Source organism: Gasterosteus aculeatus, chromosome 8, assembly GCF_964276395.1.
Source record: "Gasterosteus aculeatus chromosome 8, fGasAcu3.hap1.1, whole genome shotgun sequence".
Taxonomy (NCBI): Eukaryota; Metazoa; Chordata; class Actinopteri; order Perciformes; family Gasterosteidae; genus Gasterosteus; species Gasterosteus aculeatus.
In genome coordinates this window covers 19,716,689-19,737,179 of record NC_135695.1, presented here as the reverse complement: position 1 = coordinate 19,737,179, position 20,491 = coordinate 19,716,689, and the positions used below count along the sequence as shown (strand labels likewise).

Genomic DNA, 20,491 nt, shown 5'->3' with positions numbered 1-20,491 from the left:
TGGATCTCTCTGGTCCCCGTAAACATCTCCTTCAAGCCGCTGAACACCATGCGCACCAGGTAATGAGACGCATCCCATACGTGCTCCTGGACATACAACACATTAGGATTAGGCCTCTGTATTCTCCTCACACACACAAGCGGTTTGTGCTCCGCCTCATTTGTCAATAAAACAAACTAGAAATTGTGTTTTTTTTCCACTTAGTTATAATTAGGAATTAAATGCAAGAGGCAAAGTGATAAAAGTGGCAGCGCTGAATGAGCGTGGTACGTTCCTCGTACGCTCACAGTGATACGATCTCCTCCTGTGATGGAGCAGCCTCGTCCGTCCCCCTGTAATCACTCACAATTACACTCCTCCCCCCTAATTCCCTGTTTAAACAATTAGGAATATTATGCAGAAGTCATTTAGCACAATCCTCCGGCTGTGAGCTGCTGGATACACTGACAGCAGGATCATGCCAATCACATCTATACGGACAAGGAGATTAAATCCAGCTATGGTGAGGGAGTATATAGCGATGAGCACTACAGCGCTGTGCCAAGATTAATTGGCTCCACCCCGCCGCCGCGGTGTCGTTTGACACAAAGGGTGGATCCGTTTACAACTAAATCAAAGTGCAATGGTTCCGAGCTAAAGATAGATTCATAATGACTGTGCACAGGATATCAAATACATCTGTTGATGCGTTACACTGCCGGCCCTCCCCGATAAAGCAATGAGATATCTCACTCCACCGCAATGAGTATTAGCTCGACTAAAAGAAACTTTAAAAAAGGCCCTGGCATGCTTCGATGCGTCACAAGCGCCGCACCTTTGGGAAGTCTTCGATCTCCTTCAGCCGCTTCTCGATCTGGAGGCGCCCCCCGTAGCGCGTGACGCCGTACACGACGGTCATCACGGTCTGCTTCACCACCTTCCTGCTGATGAAGCCCTCCAGGACCTGAGCGATCTTCATGCCGCTCTGTGCGTCCCGCACCCGGAACTCCTCCACCTGAAACACGAGACGTTCAGCCCGCTGAAGCCGTTTCATTTTGATCGTCTAGGAATTCTGTGGATAATGATTTTCTTTTTCAAAAATAATAACTGCACTGTAAACGCTGATGATGTAATCAAAAAGGGTTTGAGATCTAGATTGAAAATGGCACTACGGATCAGAGGAAGAAATATGTATTCTATGTATAAACAGAATTCATTAAATTCATTTATTTAACTCCCACCTCCGAAAAAAAAAGAGAAACAACGTCCGCATCGGCCGACCAATACATCACAGCTCCATGAATCCCAAAGTCAAAAACAGCTGTGACTGAAGTTTGAATCAGTAAAGTTTTGGCCGAAAAATGAGCCACTACCAGTTTCTGTTGATCCACTGAACAGATCTACAAGATTTAACATCGTCTCCAGCAGGCCACATATTATCATGGTATTATATGAGAGTTAATAATACAATAATTGAAATATAACAGATGTATTGTGTCCTGCAGAGCTCGTGTTTATCTGCACACCTGCCTCCGGTCCCACTGCCCTTTGATGCAATGCACGGGGATCAAACGACTTTTAAATGCAAGACCTACAGTAAGAAACGTATCCCAGTCCCGGAATCCCAGTTCTGCCGTGCGGTAGGAATAAAAAAAACAACCCCAAACCCCCCGTGCAAAATACAATAAAAACAGCCCTGTGGTGCCGACCTGCTGTGCTACGCCGCTGTACACGTCCTGTGGCATCTCGCAGGGCATCAGGTTGACCGACGTGGCCCCGATAACGTCTCTGCCCAAAGCGGCGTAGTGCTGGAGGCCGTTACAGGAGCCGTCCTGCAGGAGAGGCAGAGGCAACACGGGTCAACGGGACAAAAGAACAGATGATTTAAAGAACGTGTGAATGAAAAACAAATCATCTAGATTTTAATTAATTTCCAAATCCCACATCCTACGGTGGACTTTGAACTTAATGCTATTAAATAAAATATTAAAATCAGGTGATCCTAATTAACTGATGGTGAATTATTTGATAGGTCATTTCTCATTGCACTTTATTTAATTGTGTCTCAATTACAAGGAGAACTGCTTTAAGCCGTCCACCGGACTCACTAAATGGGATCAGCTGGATCCGCACCGGTAAGCAGCATCGGCTCACAAGGCGAAATGAAAAAGCCTATTAGGAATATTGCAGTGAAGTTGGGAACGTTCCTGCCGGCAGTAAGAACTATTTTCCCTTTTCATTGCAGTTAAAACGTGACCTCTGACCCGAGTGTCTCGCTGCATCCTTCCCTCCCTTTTCCCTCTATGACCCTCACGCTCAGGCAGAAGCTGCAGCATCTGTGGCGTGTGGAGGAGCAGCGGGCCGCCGCGCTTTAAGCGCTCAGATTAAAAGTCAAGTCAGTAGGTTTAAAAGTTAGTTTTCACCGCATCATGTGTCCGCAGCAGACCCAACATGATTTGCATAACACCATGCAACTCTAAACTAAAAAAAAGAAAAAAAAAGAAATGTATTTAGTACCTGATGAACAGGAAAATTGGAGATGAAGTTGGTGGGGTCGGGGGATCTCACGGCGTTGGCTATCTCCATGCAGCAGCCCAGAGCCTGCCACGGCTCGTCTGCATTCATCCACCACTTGTTCCCCTGAGGAAGACACACACCAGCAAACGGAACGTTACATTTTTACACAAACGGTCCCGGGAATATACGTCTGCCGCGTTTGGACTGAGCGGGGAGAAAGAGCCACGAGGGACTGACGTTGAGCGGGTTGTCCGCCGAGTCCAACACGTCCTCCATGATGGAGTTGGCGTACTCCAGCCGGCCCTCCAGCGAGCTCCTCTTCTTCAGCCCCGTCAGATTGACCAAGTGGATCTTCAGCCAGTCCAGCCCCTTCGGACCGAGGGGCTTCCCCTCCGCAAACAGAAGGAGGGCCCGCGTGACGTCGCTTCCGAGGTGGTTGAAGTACGGCGGGCAGGGGTAGGTGCGCCCCCGGAAGTCCATGTTGTGAGGGAACCAGAAGATCTCGTCCCGCATGTGGTTGGCGATGGAGAGCTTGTAGAGAGCGTCCATGCGCAGGCTGTGCATCTCGCTGCATTTCTTCTTGGCGTTGATAACGTCCCTCTTCATGTGGGCCTTCTCGGCGGAGGTGTAAGCCGGATCCTGGGCGTTGAAGTGGGGGATTTTGGGGGCCTCCGACAGAGGGGGAGGGATGTCCAGCTTGTCGCTGCCCCGATCGTTGAAGATGGAGATGATAATGTCCAACAAGGGTTTGTTGATACTCCAGGCACAGTTGCCCAGCTGGTTGAGGGAGTCCAGGACGGGGAGAAGGTTCTGGCATTTCTCCAGCAGCACCTCGTGCTGCGTGGCCCCTTCCACCGTGCGCATCAGCTTGCTCGGCGTCAGTAGGTAGGCCCCAAACTTGACAGACGTCCAGGGCACGGGGGGGCAGAGCATCGGCATCACGTAGGAGTCAAAGGTCAACTTGCTCTCCATGGCGTCCTGCTGCATCTGAATCAGGATGGGGTGGGGTTTGATGAATCCCACCTGGAGGGCAGAAACGAGCAGATTACTGTAGAACAGAACGAAAAATCTGATCTGATTCAGAGAAGTTTAAAGAGCCGAGTACCCAAATATTATTCATCATTCACACAACTGGTCAACGGTTAATGTCAGAAAGCAAACATCTACAAAAGGAGCATGAGAGCAAACTGAAGATGCCTAAAAAAGGGAAGCACCAATCAGACGTCCTGACATCGATAGCCGGGCTTTTGGGTTTCGGCCAATCCCGAGTACCGATCCGAAGCCTGTGTTTAATTAATGAGCCGCAGTGTGGAAGTGACTGCGTTATTCTTTATGCAACATTAGACTTCACTGGAAAAAAGTAACCAATTAATAACAAATATTAGACTCTAACCGGGGCGGCAGAACGGAGGTGAGTCTTTGATGTGACGGGAACGTAAAGATCCATCAAATGAATAAATACAGAAGCCTGAAAATAAAAAACACCTCAGCAGCGCTCGCATGAGTCAGACTGTCATGCTGAGCGGTAAAATCATTAGGATGCCCCCCTGTTGGGCTAACCTCCAAAGACAGAACGACAGGGAAGGGGGTTCTGTCAAAGTGCATTAAGTCCAATAAGCCCACGATCCCCCCTCTCCCCCCCCCCCCTCCCCCTCTTGCCCTCTCCCTCCCGTGGCAGTGAACCACAACGAGCCAATTAAGGCGACACCAGAAAAGGGATTAGCCCGGCAACCTATTCAACTCTTCCCCCTCGGCCGATTCACTCAAGGGGAGTGTGGGGGGCAGCTTTAGAATTTAGAACTCTTGTGGGTGTTCACAGCAGATTGGCCGGTGCTCAGGTGCACGAGGCGAATGGCCTTTCAGGGGAGGGAGGGGTTGAGGGTTCTCAGGTCTTTCCTAAGTTTCTGCTGCACTACTTTTCTGCTTTCCACATTAAGGAAAATGATTGCGCAACAACTGTATCTGATTAACCTGATTCAGGCTAATTGTGCCCAATTTCCAAAAGGTCAAAATGAACATAATGGTTTTAACTGATGGAAGGATCTCATAATTCTCATCATTTTTTTTTGCGCGGCCGCCGTACCTGCCGCGTGTTACGGAAGGTGTACATGTGGTAGAGGATGGGGATGAGCTTCCTCTCGAAGGCCGGGTTCAGCACGTCGCTGTTCATCTTCAGGTTCTTCACCATCATATCCACCATGTAGATGCCCAGCTCCACGGAGACGATGTAGGGCCAGTGGGTCTCTCCTCCCTGCAGCGAGGGTCCCGAGCTCTGCTCCCTCTCCAGCCGGCCCCAATACTCGCTGGGCAGGACGATGCACTCCTACAGGCAGCCCAATGGAAGCAGGTTGGTTTTCATTTCAGAGTCGCCCCAGTGAGGTCAGCGTGCGTGAGGAGAGTTTTGATATCCAGACTTAAAATAACTTGTCAAACGTTGCGCTGTTTTTTGAGATTTAATCTAAAGATAGCGCCCATGTTTCAAGAAATATGATGAATACTGTCGGCATTTATTTAAATGTCGGCCGAAAGCAAGAACACCCAGCTAGGGAGCAAGAACGAGACGATCCAAAAGGATAAAAAGGGGATTTGGTCCGGACACGAGGAAGGAAGAAGTCGATTGTTCGGCGTCATAATAACTACAACAAAAACACAATAAACAATAGGCTTTGTTTTAAGGACAAAGCCTGCTTGTAAACAAACAAGCTTTGACTAACTTCTGGTGTAACCAGTATGATGAGCTGCTGCGTATTACGGTCTTGATGACATTAGCAAGTTTAGATGCTTTAAAGAAATTTTAATACGGCTGGATGAAATCCGGCGTTCTGATTGGTTCGCGAGTCACAGGGGTTACATTATTGAGCGATAACGTACAGTTGCAGTTAACGTTGACGGTTTCGGGCAACGCGAGCTTTCGCAACCAGACAATTAAGGTGGACGTCATCAGCGATGTGATTGAATGAGATGGTGCGAGATCTCGCAAGGAGACCCGATGCCGTTTACTTGACGGGGACTATTTTACTCTGGACTACAGAAATGAGATACACAACGTTTGGTGGCAAATACTATTTTTTGCTGAACATTATTGGACAATAAAGTACAGCCTCTCGTACCTTATTGCTTAAATAAGTTAGAACTAAGGAAAACTTTGGGAAGCGCTAGATTTAATATGCATTTTACACTTGCTCAAGTATTATAAATGTAATCCTGTTATTTTAAGTGTAGACCGTAGATATCGTGATCAAAACTAATATTCCATTATTAACCCCCCAAAAAGATGACGTTTTCGTCCTGCCAATTATCTAGTGCGATGCACCAAAGCGCCTGCAAAAGCAATCTTGCTGAGAGTAACTAACAGGAGGGTTTCCCCACATACAAAGTACCTTCACAAGAAGACACGTGGAGCGAGATGATTCCTCGTGTTACCTTCGTGTCTTTGGCCAGCAGGTCCGTGTACGCGTTGTAGATATTCCGCAACTTTTCCACCACCTGGTTCTGTTGCTTCTGCTGCACACAGTACTTGGTGTAGACGCGGTGGCCCAGATCCCTGCCCAAGATCTTCAGCGACTCCCCGCTGGGAGGCAGACTGGCAACGCTCTGAAGAGGAGGACACGAGCGGAGAAAGGTCAAGCGGCAGAGAATACCGTCACGGGCAGCATTCGGTCGAAGCCGGATGCGTCTGCCGCTTGTGTTTGGTGGTTTTACAGACTTTGCAAGGTGGCAGTGTGGAAAAAAAACACAACAACAAATATTTTCTGCAATGTTGCAGTGAAGCTAAGCAGACATCCATCAAATGCCTTTGACTCAAACTTTGCGACTCCTGGCCGGCCGGGTCAGGCGGTTTGTGTTACCTGGATCATGATGTCGACGTACTCGCGATCCTCCAGCACACAGAGGTAGGGATAAAGGTTGAGCCTGTAGTCCTTGGTGTTGGTGTTAGCCAGGATCATCTTACTCTCCCTCAGGGCCTGCAGGAGGATCTTCTGCCACTGTGCCCGGTGATCCGCCAGCAGCTTCCTCTGAAAGGACAACACAGCTGATCTCATGGAGGCGACTGCCAGCAGGAAACCCTCAGAAGACGTGTCAAACGAAAATCCCGCAGCGATGCTCGTTTATCCCCCGCCGCATGAACTCGATGGAACGGCATTTAAAGCTTGCTGTGAGGGGTCAGCATTGTTTGATATGATACGATACTGGTATGAAGCTAGAGCAGGTTAGCTTCGCACAAAAACTGGCAAATAGCAAGCCAGGTTTGCCCCCAACGTCTGCCTTCCAGCCCAATAATTAACATTTAATATCTTATTTGTTTAACCTGTAAAACAGAAACTGTTAAAACAGCGGGTTGCGGTTTTGGGGGGGCTTACAGAAATTAGCTCAAAATTAGTATTTAAAGCTAATTTCTGTTTTTCTTGAAGTGACTAAATAATGCATATAATTTCAATGTATTTCAAGTACTTTCTGTATTTTTTAAAACCCCAAAAATTCTTTTGAGTCTTTAAAGCCAGTCTTAACTGTTCTCTCCGTGCGCTCCCTTTGGATGTAATTTAAATGTACAGGAAGCCAGAACAATAAACAATTATTATCTTCGGTGCACTTGAATCACATTCTATGCCCTGCATAGAGAACGGACGCCAAAGGAGCCTCCGTAGATGCTTAGGCAGTTGTTTTGTTCATGCATGTGCGTGGCTAAACGTGCATTTTGTGCACGACTCCCACATAAACAAATGCGTCATTATTCTGCCCTGCCTGCCTGTGTGTAAATGCTTCCCGACCACACGGGACTCTCCGCCCGACCGCTCGCTTCCCCCCGTCGCCCGCCTGCAGAGGCGGGCGAGCCAGTCTGGAATGTAAATGCCAGAGCTGTAAAAAATAAAATAACGGCACGCCACAGGAATGTGTTCCTTACTCCAAGTCCCGTCTACGTGCACATCATTTAAAAGTTTATAAAAAAAAGGAGGAACTTCATTTGTAGGAAACAACTGGTAATAAATAAATGCAATTCGATACATCATCTAACAATAATAAATTGATGTGATTTTTTAACCGCCAAGATAAACACTACGTTTGTACTGTGAGGCAGAATGTCGGATTATGGAGGATTGTTTGCGGATTAAAGAGACGGAAATACAGCACAAATGAAGCTACGTGTTTTTTTATCAAATGGGAGGCGACAAAGTTTTGGAGGTTTATCTTCTACTTTAAAAAACATCGCATCAGCAACAACATTCCTGTAGATAAAGGTGGACCAATTATTTCTACTAATCCCACAAGAAGGAATCAAAATACCAAACGCTGTGCCTCCAAAATATTTTAGGGTTTGATATGGATTTCGTAGGAACAAACCAGCATTGGCAGCCTTCTATGAATCTGGTGCATTGAGAGCGTGATGGCGGTGAGAAGAAGAGGCAGAGACAGGTGGGTCCTTTTACCATTTTAGCCATGTGATCGGTCACGGGCTTGGCAGCCTCCACAGAGTCGATGGTGACGGTGCAGTCTTCTTCCAGGCGGAGCTGCTGTCTGAAACGCTCCTGAAGCTCCTCCTGGGTGAAGTCCAGTTTGGGGTACTGGTGGTCTGCCCTCTAAAAGCGCGCACACACACACACACACACACAGGAATTATTATGATTTCACACCAATGAAAACGTAGTAACCGAGCTCACTCCCTTTCTGACTGTCAAATCAAACCCACACTGGACCTTTAAAGAGCTTCCTTTCCTTGTGCTTGGTTGACGGACCGACGCTGAGCTCACTTTTAAACACCTCGAACCACTTAGAGCCTCGACGTTGGCTGGACTTTGCCTGAGAGGATTAATTCGGGGCAAAAGTAAAGAGTTTATAGTTTATAAAACTATTTAAGGCTGCTGCCAGGAGAGCGTTTCCATCCCACAAGTGCTGGCTCGGGATTCCTAGAGTAAATAAAGAGTTTGTTGTTCAGCATTTATTACTTTTAAGTTTGGAACGGACACCTGATCGCATGTTAACATGCATGGATGGGGATTTTTGGAGTGCATGTTGCATTGTGGGAAATAACTGCCCACAAAAGCAAATATTGTTCGGCATCTCGGCTGGTTTATTATTCAGTAGACGATATGGTTGCTCCAGTGCTGCTAACAGATTTAGAATTCTGTTCATTTAAACTACAATTCCAATCGTTGTTATTGTTGCAACATTATTTGAATGCTTCGTAAAACCGAATAAAAACCAAAACGACTTCCGAATCCTTTCAGTGTCCGGCCCACAATGCATTGGGGCCGGTTCCCAGACGAACACGATGAATAATTTGATGGAACACCACACAATCTCTGGCACGTTGAAACGAACGCAAGATCAAACTGCATTTTGTACGAGCCTCATCGGCTTAATAAAAAAAAAAGCTCCATCTCACAAAAACAAACAACATTCTAATTAGATTGTGTGTTTGCCGGCGATCGGGAAAACCTCCGGAGAGCATCCGGTCTGCTCCCGTGTTATCTGGTGGACCAGTTATTTGGACAAGCCGTCCAGTCATTAAAACCAACCCGCCGGAAAGTCACAGTCGCATTAACCAGCCACCGTGGCAACCCGCGCATCTGACCCGCTGCACATTCCACCGTGTTTCACATACAGCGCCGAGATGAAAATACATGACCCGCTGACATCACACGCGCAGGTCCACAATAAGCAAAGGAGAGAGGAAACACGTCGCTCACACGGCGACCGAGGAGAAGGTGGCGACAGGACTAAGGCTAAAAATACGGCAATTAGACAAAAAGCTGTTAATGAATCATGGGAGAATCATCAGTGGAGAAGAGGATAAAAAAGGGGGGGCGAGGGGCGAGAGGAGGAAAGGCGAGGAAGACGAGGGACCCATTAGAAAGCAGAGTTGGCTCAGTATAAATAGGCCAGTGCTGTGAAGGGGTGACAATCAGAAGACATCTGAAGTCGTGCATTGTCGCTCTTTGACACAAGTCTATAATGCTTTTTGATCACATGGCAAGGCTGATTACATCATACATCTGCAATCCACCCAGAATTTACATGCCTTTCATAACGGGGGGTCCCGGGCGCCCCGTTTGGTCTTGCAAATACGCAACTTTAAGAACAGGGACCGGCTCGCTTAAAGAGAAGCAAGAACAACGGAACTCTGTGTCGACGGCCTCGAGCGGTACCTGCGTGTAGAACTCCTGCACCAGCGACGGGCACTGCGCGGCGCTGGCGTGGAGGCGGGGCTTGTAGTCGGGCTGGACGAGGTGCACGGCCTTCAGCACCATGTCCCGCTCGTCCTGCCGGAACACACACTGGCTGAACAGGTCGTCCGCGGACAGGCCGTCCTCCTCCATCTGGCGCAGGCACCTAGACACACAGGGACGGACGGACGGTTGGCGCGCCGGGTCTTCTCGAGCAGAACAACAGGCCCAATGATTATTTCAAGGTTCTGAGGTACTTTGAGTTCCTTTGAAATCGAAGCGCTGTTGCCTGGATACTTCCCCAAGACAAAACAAAACATGGAAAAAAATAAAATAATAGGAGGACCAAAGACTTCATTATGCTCTATTATCCGCTGCTGGTCCTGAGATCAGGGCTTTCCGCCTCCTACCCGCAAGACGGATTAAAACACAAGATTGAGTTCTCAATCAATCTATTGAGAAAGACACTTCACAGACAGTTACAGCGGCTCTGTTGACAAAAAAAGTGTCTCTGAATTTAAGGCAGTTTAATACATTATTGCAACATTTGTGTACTGTGTCTTGGGTCACATAGGAGCTGCAGAGTGTAAAACAAAGTAGAAATGTTATATATAAGTTTCCCAGAGAATCAGAGTTTGGAGTCTGATCACAGGTTCGGGGGTCTCGACCTCCTGACCCGCCTGTCGATGTGGGAATGACAGTGAGATAATCACATGACCTGCTGGGCTACTGTTTAATTCCGCTTTTAAAAAGCTCCCTCGTCAGTCCGTCGTGTATCTGTCGCCTTCCACAATCAACAGTTGCAGAATACTTGCGCTGACGTGTGGGGTGGAGGGTAGAAGGGGGGGTGGGGGGGTTCTGCATGAGGCAGATGGGCGCCGACGACATCAGCAAAATGTATATTCAGATTGAGTCTCTTCGTCTCCATGACCGGACTGCAGAAATGAGATAATAGCGGCGTGCAGCCGATCCCTGGAATTCAAATGAGAGGCGCAATAACACGATTATATTATAACTCAATTTTATATACGATACCTCAGAGGGACTTTGAATTAATATGTTCAGCCTGGTTGCGTCTTTATTCTTGTGTGATTAGTGATATTTGGGAGCTTCAATGAGAAATATCGGGCCCGTGTAAAGGTTCTATGGATTTGCTTATTATGAAACTGTAAGACGTATTCTTCTGGTCGAGCCAATGCAATGTTTTCATAATGACTGAATGCCGCTCTACTTGTGTCACCCACGGCGCCTCCCTCTCATACGCACTTTGGGACGCAACGCCCGACGGCGAGCCCGTGGCCGATGTTTGGTTGCACTGCTCCCCTGAGGTAAACAACCAAACTGCATGACGGAGCGGAGAGACAGAAACGAGGAAACCCCACCCGTCATCGAGCACGGAGAGAGCGCCGCTCCACCCTAAACACCACATGTGCACAACAGCGTGCTAATTGCCTCCTGGAGGATCGGCTGGGCAGCGACGATCAGGGCTCTGCACATTATTTAACGAATAGGACTGAGAAAGCCTCGCGTATGAGGCAGGTGCTTTATTTCTGAGGTGCGCTTCAGTTCTTTAGTGTTTTCACGCGTGACTCGGGAGCCTCGTGTGATGCTATGTGGGTCAGAGAAGATGAGAGAGGGGGGGGGGGGGATCAGTATCAGTCTGGGTGCCGGCACCGTGGTCCAGAGGAACAAAGACAGCAAGGAGGCTGAAAAGGTGGGGCGTAATCAGCCCGGCGCCGCTGCACCCTCGGGGAGCAGAGCGCTCCGGAGGACGCAGCCCTCACAAAAGGGAGCAAGTCAGAGGGATGAGCGTGTGAGGGAGGGAGGGAGGGAGGAGAGGAACACGGAGGAGAAGGATGCTGCGAGGGAGACTCGTGAGCAGAGGGCGACATCGGGTGATGTTAGGAGAGGGCAGAAGGGTCGAGAACAAAGTCAGGAGGGCTTCAAACACACGGAGGGAAGAAGAGGGTGGGGAGGACGGAGGGAAGAGAGGCTGCCGGGGGGGTGGGGAGGGGGCGGAGGGGGGAGCATCAGTTTACTGTGATCGATGGACCAACCCGATACCTGCCCGCAACCTCACAGCCCTGCACCCCCCTGTCCCGCTATTGGACCTCGCCGCATAGCGTGATGTCTACAGAGGCAAACTATTTGAGGAGCAGTTAAAAACAATAGATATAGACCTAGATATAGATATAGACATTAGTGATTGCAAGTATTACAATGAAAAATAAATAACAGTAAATTGGAATCAATTTGAATTCAACAGGAGATTCATGGATTTATATATATATATATATATAGGAGTTATATGCTCAGGCTGTCGAGCAAATAACTTCATGTCACATGCAGATAGAAATAAACCGTAAATAAAATCCATATATTTGTGAAATAGATGGAAGGTGAAATGCACAAAGTGGTGAGTTAGCGAGCTAACCCAACCCGAGCAGCCGCAGGGTCGCAGCGTTTTCCACACCACCTTCCTGCTCGCTCCTGATTGAACGCACGTATTGTAAGTCGCTTTGGATAAAATGTTAAATGGGAACGTAAAAGCTTTTGGAGTTAGAGAGTCCACGTGTTTTCTTGAAATCACGGCATGAACGTGCTTGGTTCATCATCTCATTTTAAAAGAAAATTCCATATTTATAAGTCCATAATTCTATATTTACTCTGGGCTGATTGGATCACACACTCACGCAGACAAACGCACACACGTAGTGTGCCCGGTCGGCGTACTGTTTGTCCTAAATATCATGCAATTAATCTGTGAGGGTCTGACACACAGTCAGTGAGATACAAACTTGATTAATAACACTTGATGGGGATTTTGTCACAATGACCCAGTTACCGCTGGGACACAACTGGGCTGCTGGTTGTCCTCGATGAAAACGAAAATTGCGAAAATTTGCAAAGGTTGTCTGAGCAACACAAAATAATCAAGTTCACCGCGGTGCACGAGGGCAGCGTTCTGCTGTCACCGAACCGTTTAATCAGCCGAAGCCGACCTAATTAACGGCATCAGCATGCCGCCACAACCAAAGGAAGTCTGGGTGGGTAAAAACTACAATAATTGTTAAAAAAAAAATAAAAAAAACACCACGAAAAGACAGGAAGGAATTGAAGAAACAAAACCCTGTAGTGCTGGGTTGCCATGGAAACAATCAGCGATGAGAGAGAGAGGAGCAGCGAATGAAGTTCAGTCGATCCCATCGGCTCGATGCAGAAGAGATCACTGATACCGTGTGGCACTCAAAATATATCATGTGTTGATTTACTGTTGACAACTTCCAACTTATTTTAAACTGGACCACGATGGCAAAAAAGAAGCATTAGCCATCCCAGTTGAGCTCATACATCAGCAACAAGCATTCAGAAAGAAAGAAACGACAATAGAAAAGCTAAAAGACAAGTGGTTTTGGTCTAAAAAGCCCAACTTCAGTAACTTGAGGATAAGGGTGGGAAAAGTCAATCATTAAATTAATAAAAAAACATTAATGAAGCCTATAAAAGGCAAAGAAAACTACACGTTGGTTCTTCTCAATACCATTAGTCTACACGGCCATCGGCTGCAGACACGGATAGTCATGGCTTCAGTCGTCAATAAATGGAATAGGTAAGATACTGTGCTGCTGGTTAGAGGATGCTAAACCATTAGCACAGTATGACCCCTGCTGGCACTTTGCTGAATTACAACTAGTCTCCTTACAAATGTGAAATCTCTGTCGCGTTCAAATTAAATGCTTATTATAACAAACACGGCTCATCATGAGTCTTGCTCGTGTGTGTGTGTGTGTGTGTACCTTGTGATGAGCTTTGGCTGGCAGCCGGGATTACGGCCCATACACTCCAGGGCGGTACAGTAGGACCCCAGATTTGGCTTCAGACCTGCCTCTTCTAACAGAATGAATATGCGGCCGATCTGATTCAACGTTCCCTGCGAACAGAGAGAGAGAGAGAGAGAGAGAGAGAGAGAGAGAGAGAGATTTGCTTCCACATAGTCTTTGAAAAGCAAGTACACGAGTGGCATCGTGAGGACGTTCGCATGCAACAACGCGCGGTTCACCGGCCAGTTGAACCACGCGGCCCAATAAATCGGTTTTGAACAACAAATGCCAGCTCCGCCCCATCTTGAAACCCAGGGACTCACCTTCTTGGCCCACACCCTCATCATGATGTTGTAGAAGTCCGTGTTGAGCAGCTTACGTCGACTCCTCACCCGGTGCTGGCTCAGGAGGAAGCTGTGCGCCCGCTCCACGTCCCCGGCGAACACGCAGGCCTCCAGGTAAGAGCGGATGCTCAGCTGGACGTCGCCGCACGCTGCCGCCACCTCGACGTCCTCCTCCTCCTCCTCCGGCCGCTGCGGGTTGCTCGACAGCGTCCACCGGCTCCCCTGCTGATCGAGGCTCTTCTCCATCTCCTCGGCTGGCTCCTTGGCTTCGGTCTGCCTCTTGCCCTCTTTGACGGGTCCCTGCTTTTTGGAGGCCTTCTGTTTCCCTTTGGGACCCTTATGCACCGTGGCGGCGGCGGCGGTGGTCCCCACCTCTGTTGAAGAAACCGCGGCCCGTATCTCGTCGGACAATTTCGTGCGAGCTCTGCCCTTAACCAACGGCGCGGCGCTGGATATTACTTTGTGAGAAGTCCCGGGCAGGGCCGAGCCGCTTTTGCTTCCTTTAGATTTGCCCGACGGTTTCTCCTTTACATTCTTTTGTATTTTCTGAGGGAGGCGCTCCTCTTTTGTGAGTTTGTTTTTCTTCTCCCGAGTTAATTTCTCCATCCAGCGGCTGGTCTTGGACTTAGACGCTGCTTTAAGTGTCTTGCCGGATTTAGGAATGTCAGTTTTCTCCTTGGGCGCGACTTTGGGGCCCTTACCGGACGAAACCCCTCTTCCGGAGGAAGGGGCTTTGACAAATTGCACGTTTGCATGATGGACGTCTAAAACGACGTCAGGCTGGAGTTGCTGGATTCTGGCTTTAAGCACTGAGAGAGAGAAAAAATGTGAGTAAACAACGTTGCAGAATGAAGTCCTGGATTAAACAGGAAACAGATGCAGTTTGGCAGGCGGAATAAGGAGAACCATGACATCATGACTTAAGACGATGACGTACCGTCTAACAACTGAGACTGCTCCACGACACGTTTCTTAGCATCGTCTCTCTTTGGGATCATAAATGAAACTTTTCTTCTCTGAAGCCGCAGTGGTGTCTCTGAAAAAACAAATACACACACATTACATTGGAGTTACTAACAGGTAATCCGCGTTCTGCCCAGAAACCATTACTTCTACGATCACTTGCGCTACATGTTCCCTCCACACACACGATGGTCAATGCCGCTCAAGGACCAGGAGGGGTCGGATACCGAACCTCTGCTCTGACCCCCCTCGACCACACGAGCTCCAGCCAACACTCAGGCTGAAATACGGTCAATGTCAGTGACATAAGACCGGATGCAAGAACATAGAAGGAGCCCTTAAGCGTCACGTTGGGGTCCACAAAGCATCCTCAGCCTGGACCCAGTAACAAAAAAAAGAAGAAAAAAAAAAAAAAAGAGTACCCTCACCGGATATTCGTCTGATCCCGCCGTCTCTGGTGGACACACACAGCGGACAGCGGTCCGCCGGAGACACGCGAACGGCGCACTTGTCAAACAAAGTGCGGCGACTCACGCATTTCGCAAAGGCACACACTCTGAGGAGCGACATGTTGACATCCAACAACCCGCGTTACTTCACAGCTCTAGGCGGCCATCTTGAATGAGACCGAGCTAGCCGAGAGGTGCAATCATCGAGGGGTTAAGGCGCGGCTAAGGGATTGCAGATACATCGAGCAGACGGGGATTTTGACGTTAACGATCGCTAATCACTCGTGATGCTGCGTGATTGAGATGTCATTTTATCAGGTCAGATGGAGATGTTTGATTATTCTTGTGATTTCCTGTTATGTTTGTGGAGCCTGGAAATCTTAATGGGAATTCAAGAATGAAACATTACAAATCTGTAATGTATTCGGTATTTCAGTCTTTCTAATGGCTCCAGATAAAACACCTTCCCATCAATTGTACAAAATCATCATATTTCCCAACTTCAGGTCACCTTTATCATTTCTAATAAAATATGTAAAAAACATATATGGTCAAAAATGGGGCTTGCCACTTTTAGAAAATTAATAAATACAGATGTAAACAATGATAAAAATGGCTCTAATTCTGCTATTGATGGTTTTATTAAAAGCAAGAAAAAAGCTCCCACTTCCAGCTCTTTGTTTTCTGATTTATTCTCTTTCTGTTTGGTTATTGACAAAGGTATCTTGTTTAGAGCCTTTTGGATCTTTTGTATGTATCTCCTGCCTTATATATATATCGGTATTTACAAAAAACAATTAGTTATCGCCACATTATATTGACATGTATTTACTGTAACTTTTCTTATTTTAAATGGAAGGTGACTTACATGTGGCCTACAGGTGGCAGTCTTGGCAAAGTCAAACAAAGTTGGACTAGAGGTCAACCAGGAGATCAAGGTGAAAACGAGTATCATGGTTTGTATCACAATTAGACATTTTGTATTTACATATGTGTTATTTTCAGCCCCTTTCAAATTGGATTCTCTGAGATGTTTTGCTAATACAAATGTATCCTCATTGGTACAGTATACAGTTTAGTATAGGAGAGAGTTATATAAGGCAATAGGTTGAAACTCAGATCTATAAGCTTCTATCTAAATGTAAACGTGAAGTCCCTCTGTTGGAGCACAAATGTTCATCTATAGTCCCTAGGCAAGTTTTTACAAATTATTAGACTGAAGTTATCAATACAAAGCTTTAATAAGCACCGTGGTAACAAAACAATATGATATCTTACAATAAAATACATAAATGCATTGCAAATGTAATTGTGTAACGACAGTGCCGGAGGTCATAAGTGAGATCAGTTTGCACATTAAATTGGCTTTAATGTATCTCTGAATTTTATGTTTAACGGTTTGGTTCGTAAGCACAGAAGCAGCCGCTGAAATTTGGCAAAAAACCTGCATCATGGGTTGAATTTATCTCCTTTGCTTTAGTCTGATGGTACACGCTGGTAGTGCTCCCGTGCAACACGCACGCACACCGACCTCACCGCAGAACCTATTAAAGCCAATTGTAAATGATCGCCTTCCGCTTCTTTCGGACTTCTTGAAGTACGGTTTAAATCAAGCGTGACTCGGCTCCAAATTGAAAGTAAAACGAAACGTATCTCATTCACATCCTGTACACTCTGTGACCCCCCCCCCAGCAGCCTCGGCCTCCCCCTGTCATGCATCCATAAAGCATTCTTAAACACTTTAGCGGCCCTTTGTGTCTCGGGCGACTGGAGGTTAACACAAGCGCTACTTGACGGTGAGGGGGAGGTGGGGCGGGGGGGGACCCGGCAGTACATCTTTTCTCAGCGGAGGCCGTGGCTGAGAGCGCAGCGGTAGGGCGTCTGCTGCTGAGCTGTAGGTGAGGATATCGCCGAGGTGTTTGTTGCCACGGTTCACGAGCGGGGGGCCCCCTTGACAGCCTCGTTTGATGTGGTCGGCCCCCGTCGGCGGCCGGCTCTTTGCGCTGGTGTGACAGTCATTGCCGGCTGAGTGACTGTCAATGCCTCGGCCGACAAAAGAGGAGAAGACAGGCATTCACGGGGCCTGATAATGGCCAGGCCGGGACAAGGCTGCCATTCTCACACACTTTGATCATGTGCGCTCTTTTGCACACCTTTGTGGGGGCCGCCTATTTGTTTAGCAGATGGAGAGTAGCGCTGCTTTTTGATGGAGATACTTCTCCGTGAGATGCCTGTGGTGGTAAAAGCCTTTGCCGCGTGTGTGTGTGTGTGTGTGTGTGTACGCACCACTTACATGGAATTAGTGACCTGCGTAAAAAACAAAACCCTGCTTCTTGAGAAACATGTGTGTCACCCGAGAGGTCCTGTTTACAGCTGAGCTTGAAAACTTCATCAAACTCTTTTTAAAATCACACTTTGGGGCTTAAGCTGACACACGCGTTTTTCCCCTCCGAGGCACTATATTATAAAACATAACTCATCACAGCACACACTTTGTGTCCATTACTGTCCATTACAGGGAGACAGACGTCAGAAGGACCCCTCGGGCTTCTGGTCGGGCCTTTACCGGACTGCTGTGACTCACTCAGCTCAGAGAGTCAATTACAATGTCTTACGATGTGTCATGCGCTACTTACAAGTGCATGTTAATGGAATCATTTGAAATAGTTGTGGAAGCTGCTTCAAACTTCAGTGACTCTATGTCTCAACCTCAGCCAACAAAGCCAGTGGGGAGAGTGAAGAAACGCAGCGTCAGCAAAGATTTTCTCAAAGTGCTTTTCGTTCCCCCGTCCTGCAGGTCCTCTGTTATCAGCAGGGCACAGATGAGGAACTCTCAGAGCTCTTCACAGCATCAGATGGACAGAGCGGGACACCCCGAGGGCCGCCGCGTCCTAAGCGGGGGCCGAGTCCGGGGGGGGCGGTCTGGTCAGCTCTTTTATTTTGATCGCGTCCAGATGTTTGTCAGCCAACCGTCAAAGACACATTTCAAAGAATTGCATAATAGCTGAAATGACCCCTTCTGCTTCAGCGTCCACAGCGAGGAGAAAGTAGATTGTTGTGTTCATTTGAAAAAGCAAACGAGTTCCGAACCAGAACGTCGGCGCTCTTTAAAAGCACGAGGTCGCGGCTGAGCTCAAACACGACCGCGAGAGACAAGGGGGAGAAAAAAGAGAGACAAGGACTCAGCAGGCGGGCAAAACAATTAATAATAGGGAGCTATTACTGAGGGACTGTCAGAGCCAGGAGGGAGGTTGGGTTTCAGGCCCTTTTGAAGACTTTGATGGTACAAAACAGGCCTCATTATGGAGATATTATCTCTATTCATACACTTACAGAGCCGCTTGGATTCCTGCTGGGAAAGATTAGGTTCCTCCACTTGAGAACATCCTCCTGCGTCCAGAGCGAAATGTCTCTTCAGCCGCGTGATGGATTAGGACGGATCTTCGCGGTCCTCTAATGACGACGTTGACCGCCTTGACTTTACTCCTCTGACCGGATCCCGTTGGTGGGCTTTGAGTGAAACGCGCAGAGCGTGTCGGACAGCTCGCCGTGGCGTTTTTTGGTCTCATGTTCCCCTGAGGTTGAATCCTCAATTCTTTGGTATCGGACCAAATACCCGTGAAACTAAATGACGCTGCCATCAGCAGCTGAGCTGCATTTTGAACACATGGTTTGTGTTGTTGAGTGAAACTAAGTAACCAAGAAAACAACATTAAACCCACATTTGTTTTTCCCATACATGAAATATATTTGGAAATGTGTTTCCAATATTTATACTAGCCGAGTATAAATACACAGTTTAAAAAATAATTGACTGCAGGGCAGTTTTTATCTTTTTTCTATATATGCATACACTACAGTACACTGGACACTGTGCCAATCCTCACTACTTGTTAAAAAGTACAAATCGGCAGAGTCGCGTCGTGAACATCAAAGACGCACACTGTAAAACAGCGGGCGATCGCACGTCATGACGTTTAACAAAGAGACACATTTTGCTCATGTCTTCGCTGGCACTGAGCTCAGAGCCCAAACATTTGTTTCCAGGACACCACAAAGCGACCGGCCGCCACATCTGACACTCACATGAGGCCGAGCTTTGTTATTGACCTCGCCAGAAGTCACGTTGAAGGATTGCAAGATTTTAATTACGGGAGAATTTTTAACAAAGAAAGGACAAATATATAGAGAACGTATAGAGTCAGACTGCATTTTAATTGCATGTATTGTATTTTACTGTATTATGTTGGTTTCCAAAGTGGTTGGAAAACGTTTGATTTCATTCCAGATGAAATGATAAAAAGTTGTTTAAGAGTGTCTACGAATAAAAGTTTATTTTTCTTTCAAGTCCTTTGAATTTGACCATCAGTGATCAGTTGATTGACATGATATTACATATTAAAATAGTATCAATGTGCGTTGTATGAGATACAAAACTCAAATAAAGTCAAATGAGCTTTTCTCTGTCAACAAATTGTTTAACTTCTATGACCTGAATAACGAACGTTGGCAACTCTGCTCCAAACATTATGAATCTCATACTGGAAAAAATAAATGCTTTGAGCTGTTGGAGAGTTTAAAGTTGACATTTGGAGTCTGTTGGGATCAGCTGGAAGCATCATCTGACAACACAACAACACAATCCGCCTCTTTCAACGCCTCAGGCTAACTTTTAACTTGTAAGGAAAACGTCTTCAGAAAGTCATTTTCCCGAAGAGCCAAGACGATGATGCAGCTCGGAAGAATGAAGCGAAGGGCGACTGTGACCCAAACGCCCGACATGAATCCTTTAACACGTGTTGCCGCGGTGCTGAAATACAGAGAACAACAGACGAAACGCTGAACCACGCCTGCAAACATTTAGATGTCCTGAAAACTGCACCCACTTAACGAAGAACACGTTCCTGATGATCCCTCGTCCCGAATCTCTCCGTCCTTCAGAGCGAAATATCTCTTGTCTCAACCTCAGACAAGAGATATATATATTGCGGCGTGGTTTAATGGAGGGTCAAAGGCTGTGATGATTACAAAGGTACCACGCAGATGTGTGCCGAGAGCAGCTTTGATGAAGAGCCCGGCGGGCGACCCCCCCCCCCCCCCCCCCCAAAAAAAAGAACATAATGGCAGGTAGACAGGAATGGCTCGGAGGTGGGAAGAGGTGACTGGTCTCGTTCTCACAAGTGTGTCTTTTATGATGGGAAGGTTTAAAAAAGGGGCGCGACGGCGAGTCTCTGGGGGCAGTTAACAAGAGTGTG

The 20,491-nt window shown here is 47.3% G+C and overlaps 1 protein-coding gene across 2 annotated transcripts in view; it reads right to left on the bottom strand.

Annotated features, from left to right (window-relative positions):
- Positions 1–15,448, bottom strand: part of polrmt (polymerase (RNA) mitochondrial (DNA directed)) — a 29,141-nt gene extending 13,693 nt beyond the window's left edge. For both annotated transcript variants that reach the window (XR_013468666.1, XM_078108633.1), the window contains exons 1-14: positions 15,216–15,448; positions 14,762–14,860; positions 13,804–14,633; positions 13,457–13,590; positions 9,642–9,825; positions 7,923–8,072; positions 6,345–6,512; positions 5,920–6,090; positions 4,580–4,819; positions 2,734–3,519; positions 2,497–2,619; positions 1,689–1,811; positions 815–994; positions 1–86 (exon numbers count right to left, since the gene is read on the bottom strand). The exon at positions 1–86 is cut by the window's left edge and continues 1 nt beyond it. Coding sequence is in view for 1 of the 2 variants with exons in the window: in XM_078108633.1 (XP_077964759.1) it covers positions 1–86; positions 815–994; positions 1,689–1,811; positions 2,497–2,619; positions 2,734–3,519; positions 4,580–4,819; positions 5,920–6,090; positions 6,345–6,512; positions 7,923–8,072; positions 9,642–9,825; positions 13,457–13,590; positions 13,804–14,633; positions 14,762–14,860; positions 15,216–15,357 (3,416 nt within the window). In the remaining variant the exon portion in view is untranslated. The remainder of the gene's footprint in view (positions 87–814; positions 995–1,688; positions 1,812–2,496; positions 2,620–2,733; positions 3,520–4,579; positions 4,820–5,919; positions 6,091–6,344; positions 6,513–7,922; positions 8,073–9,641; positions 9,826–13,456; positions 13,591–13,803; positions 14,634–14,761; positions 14,861–15,215) is intronic.
- Between the last annotated feature and the right edge of the window lie 5,043 nt (positions 15,449–20,491).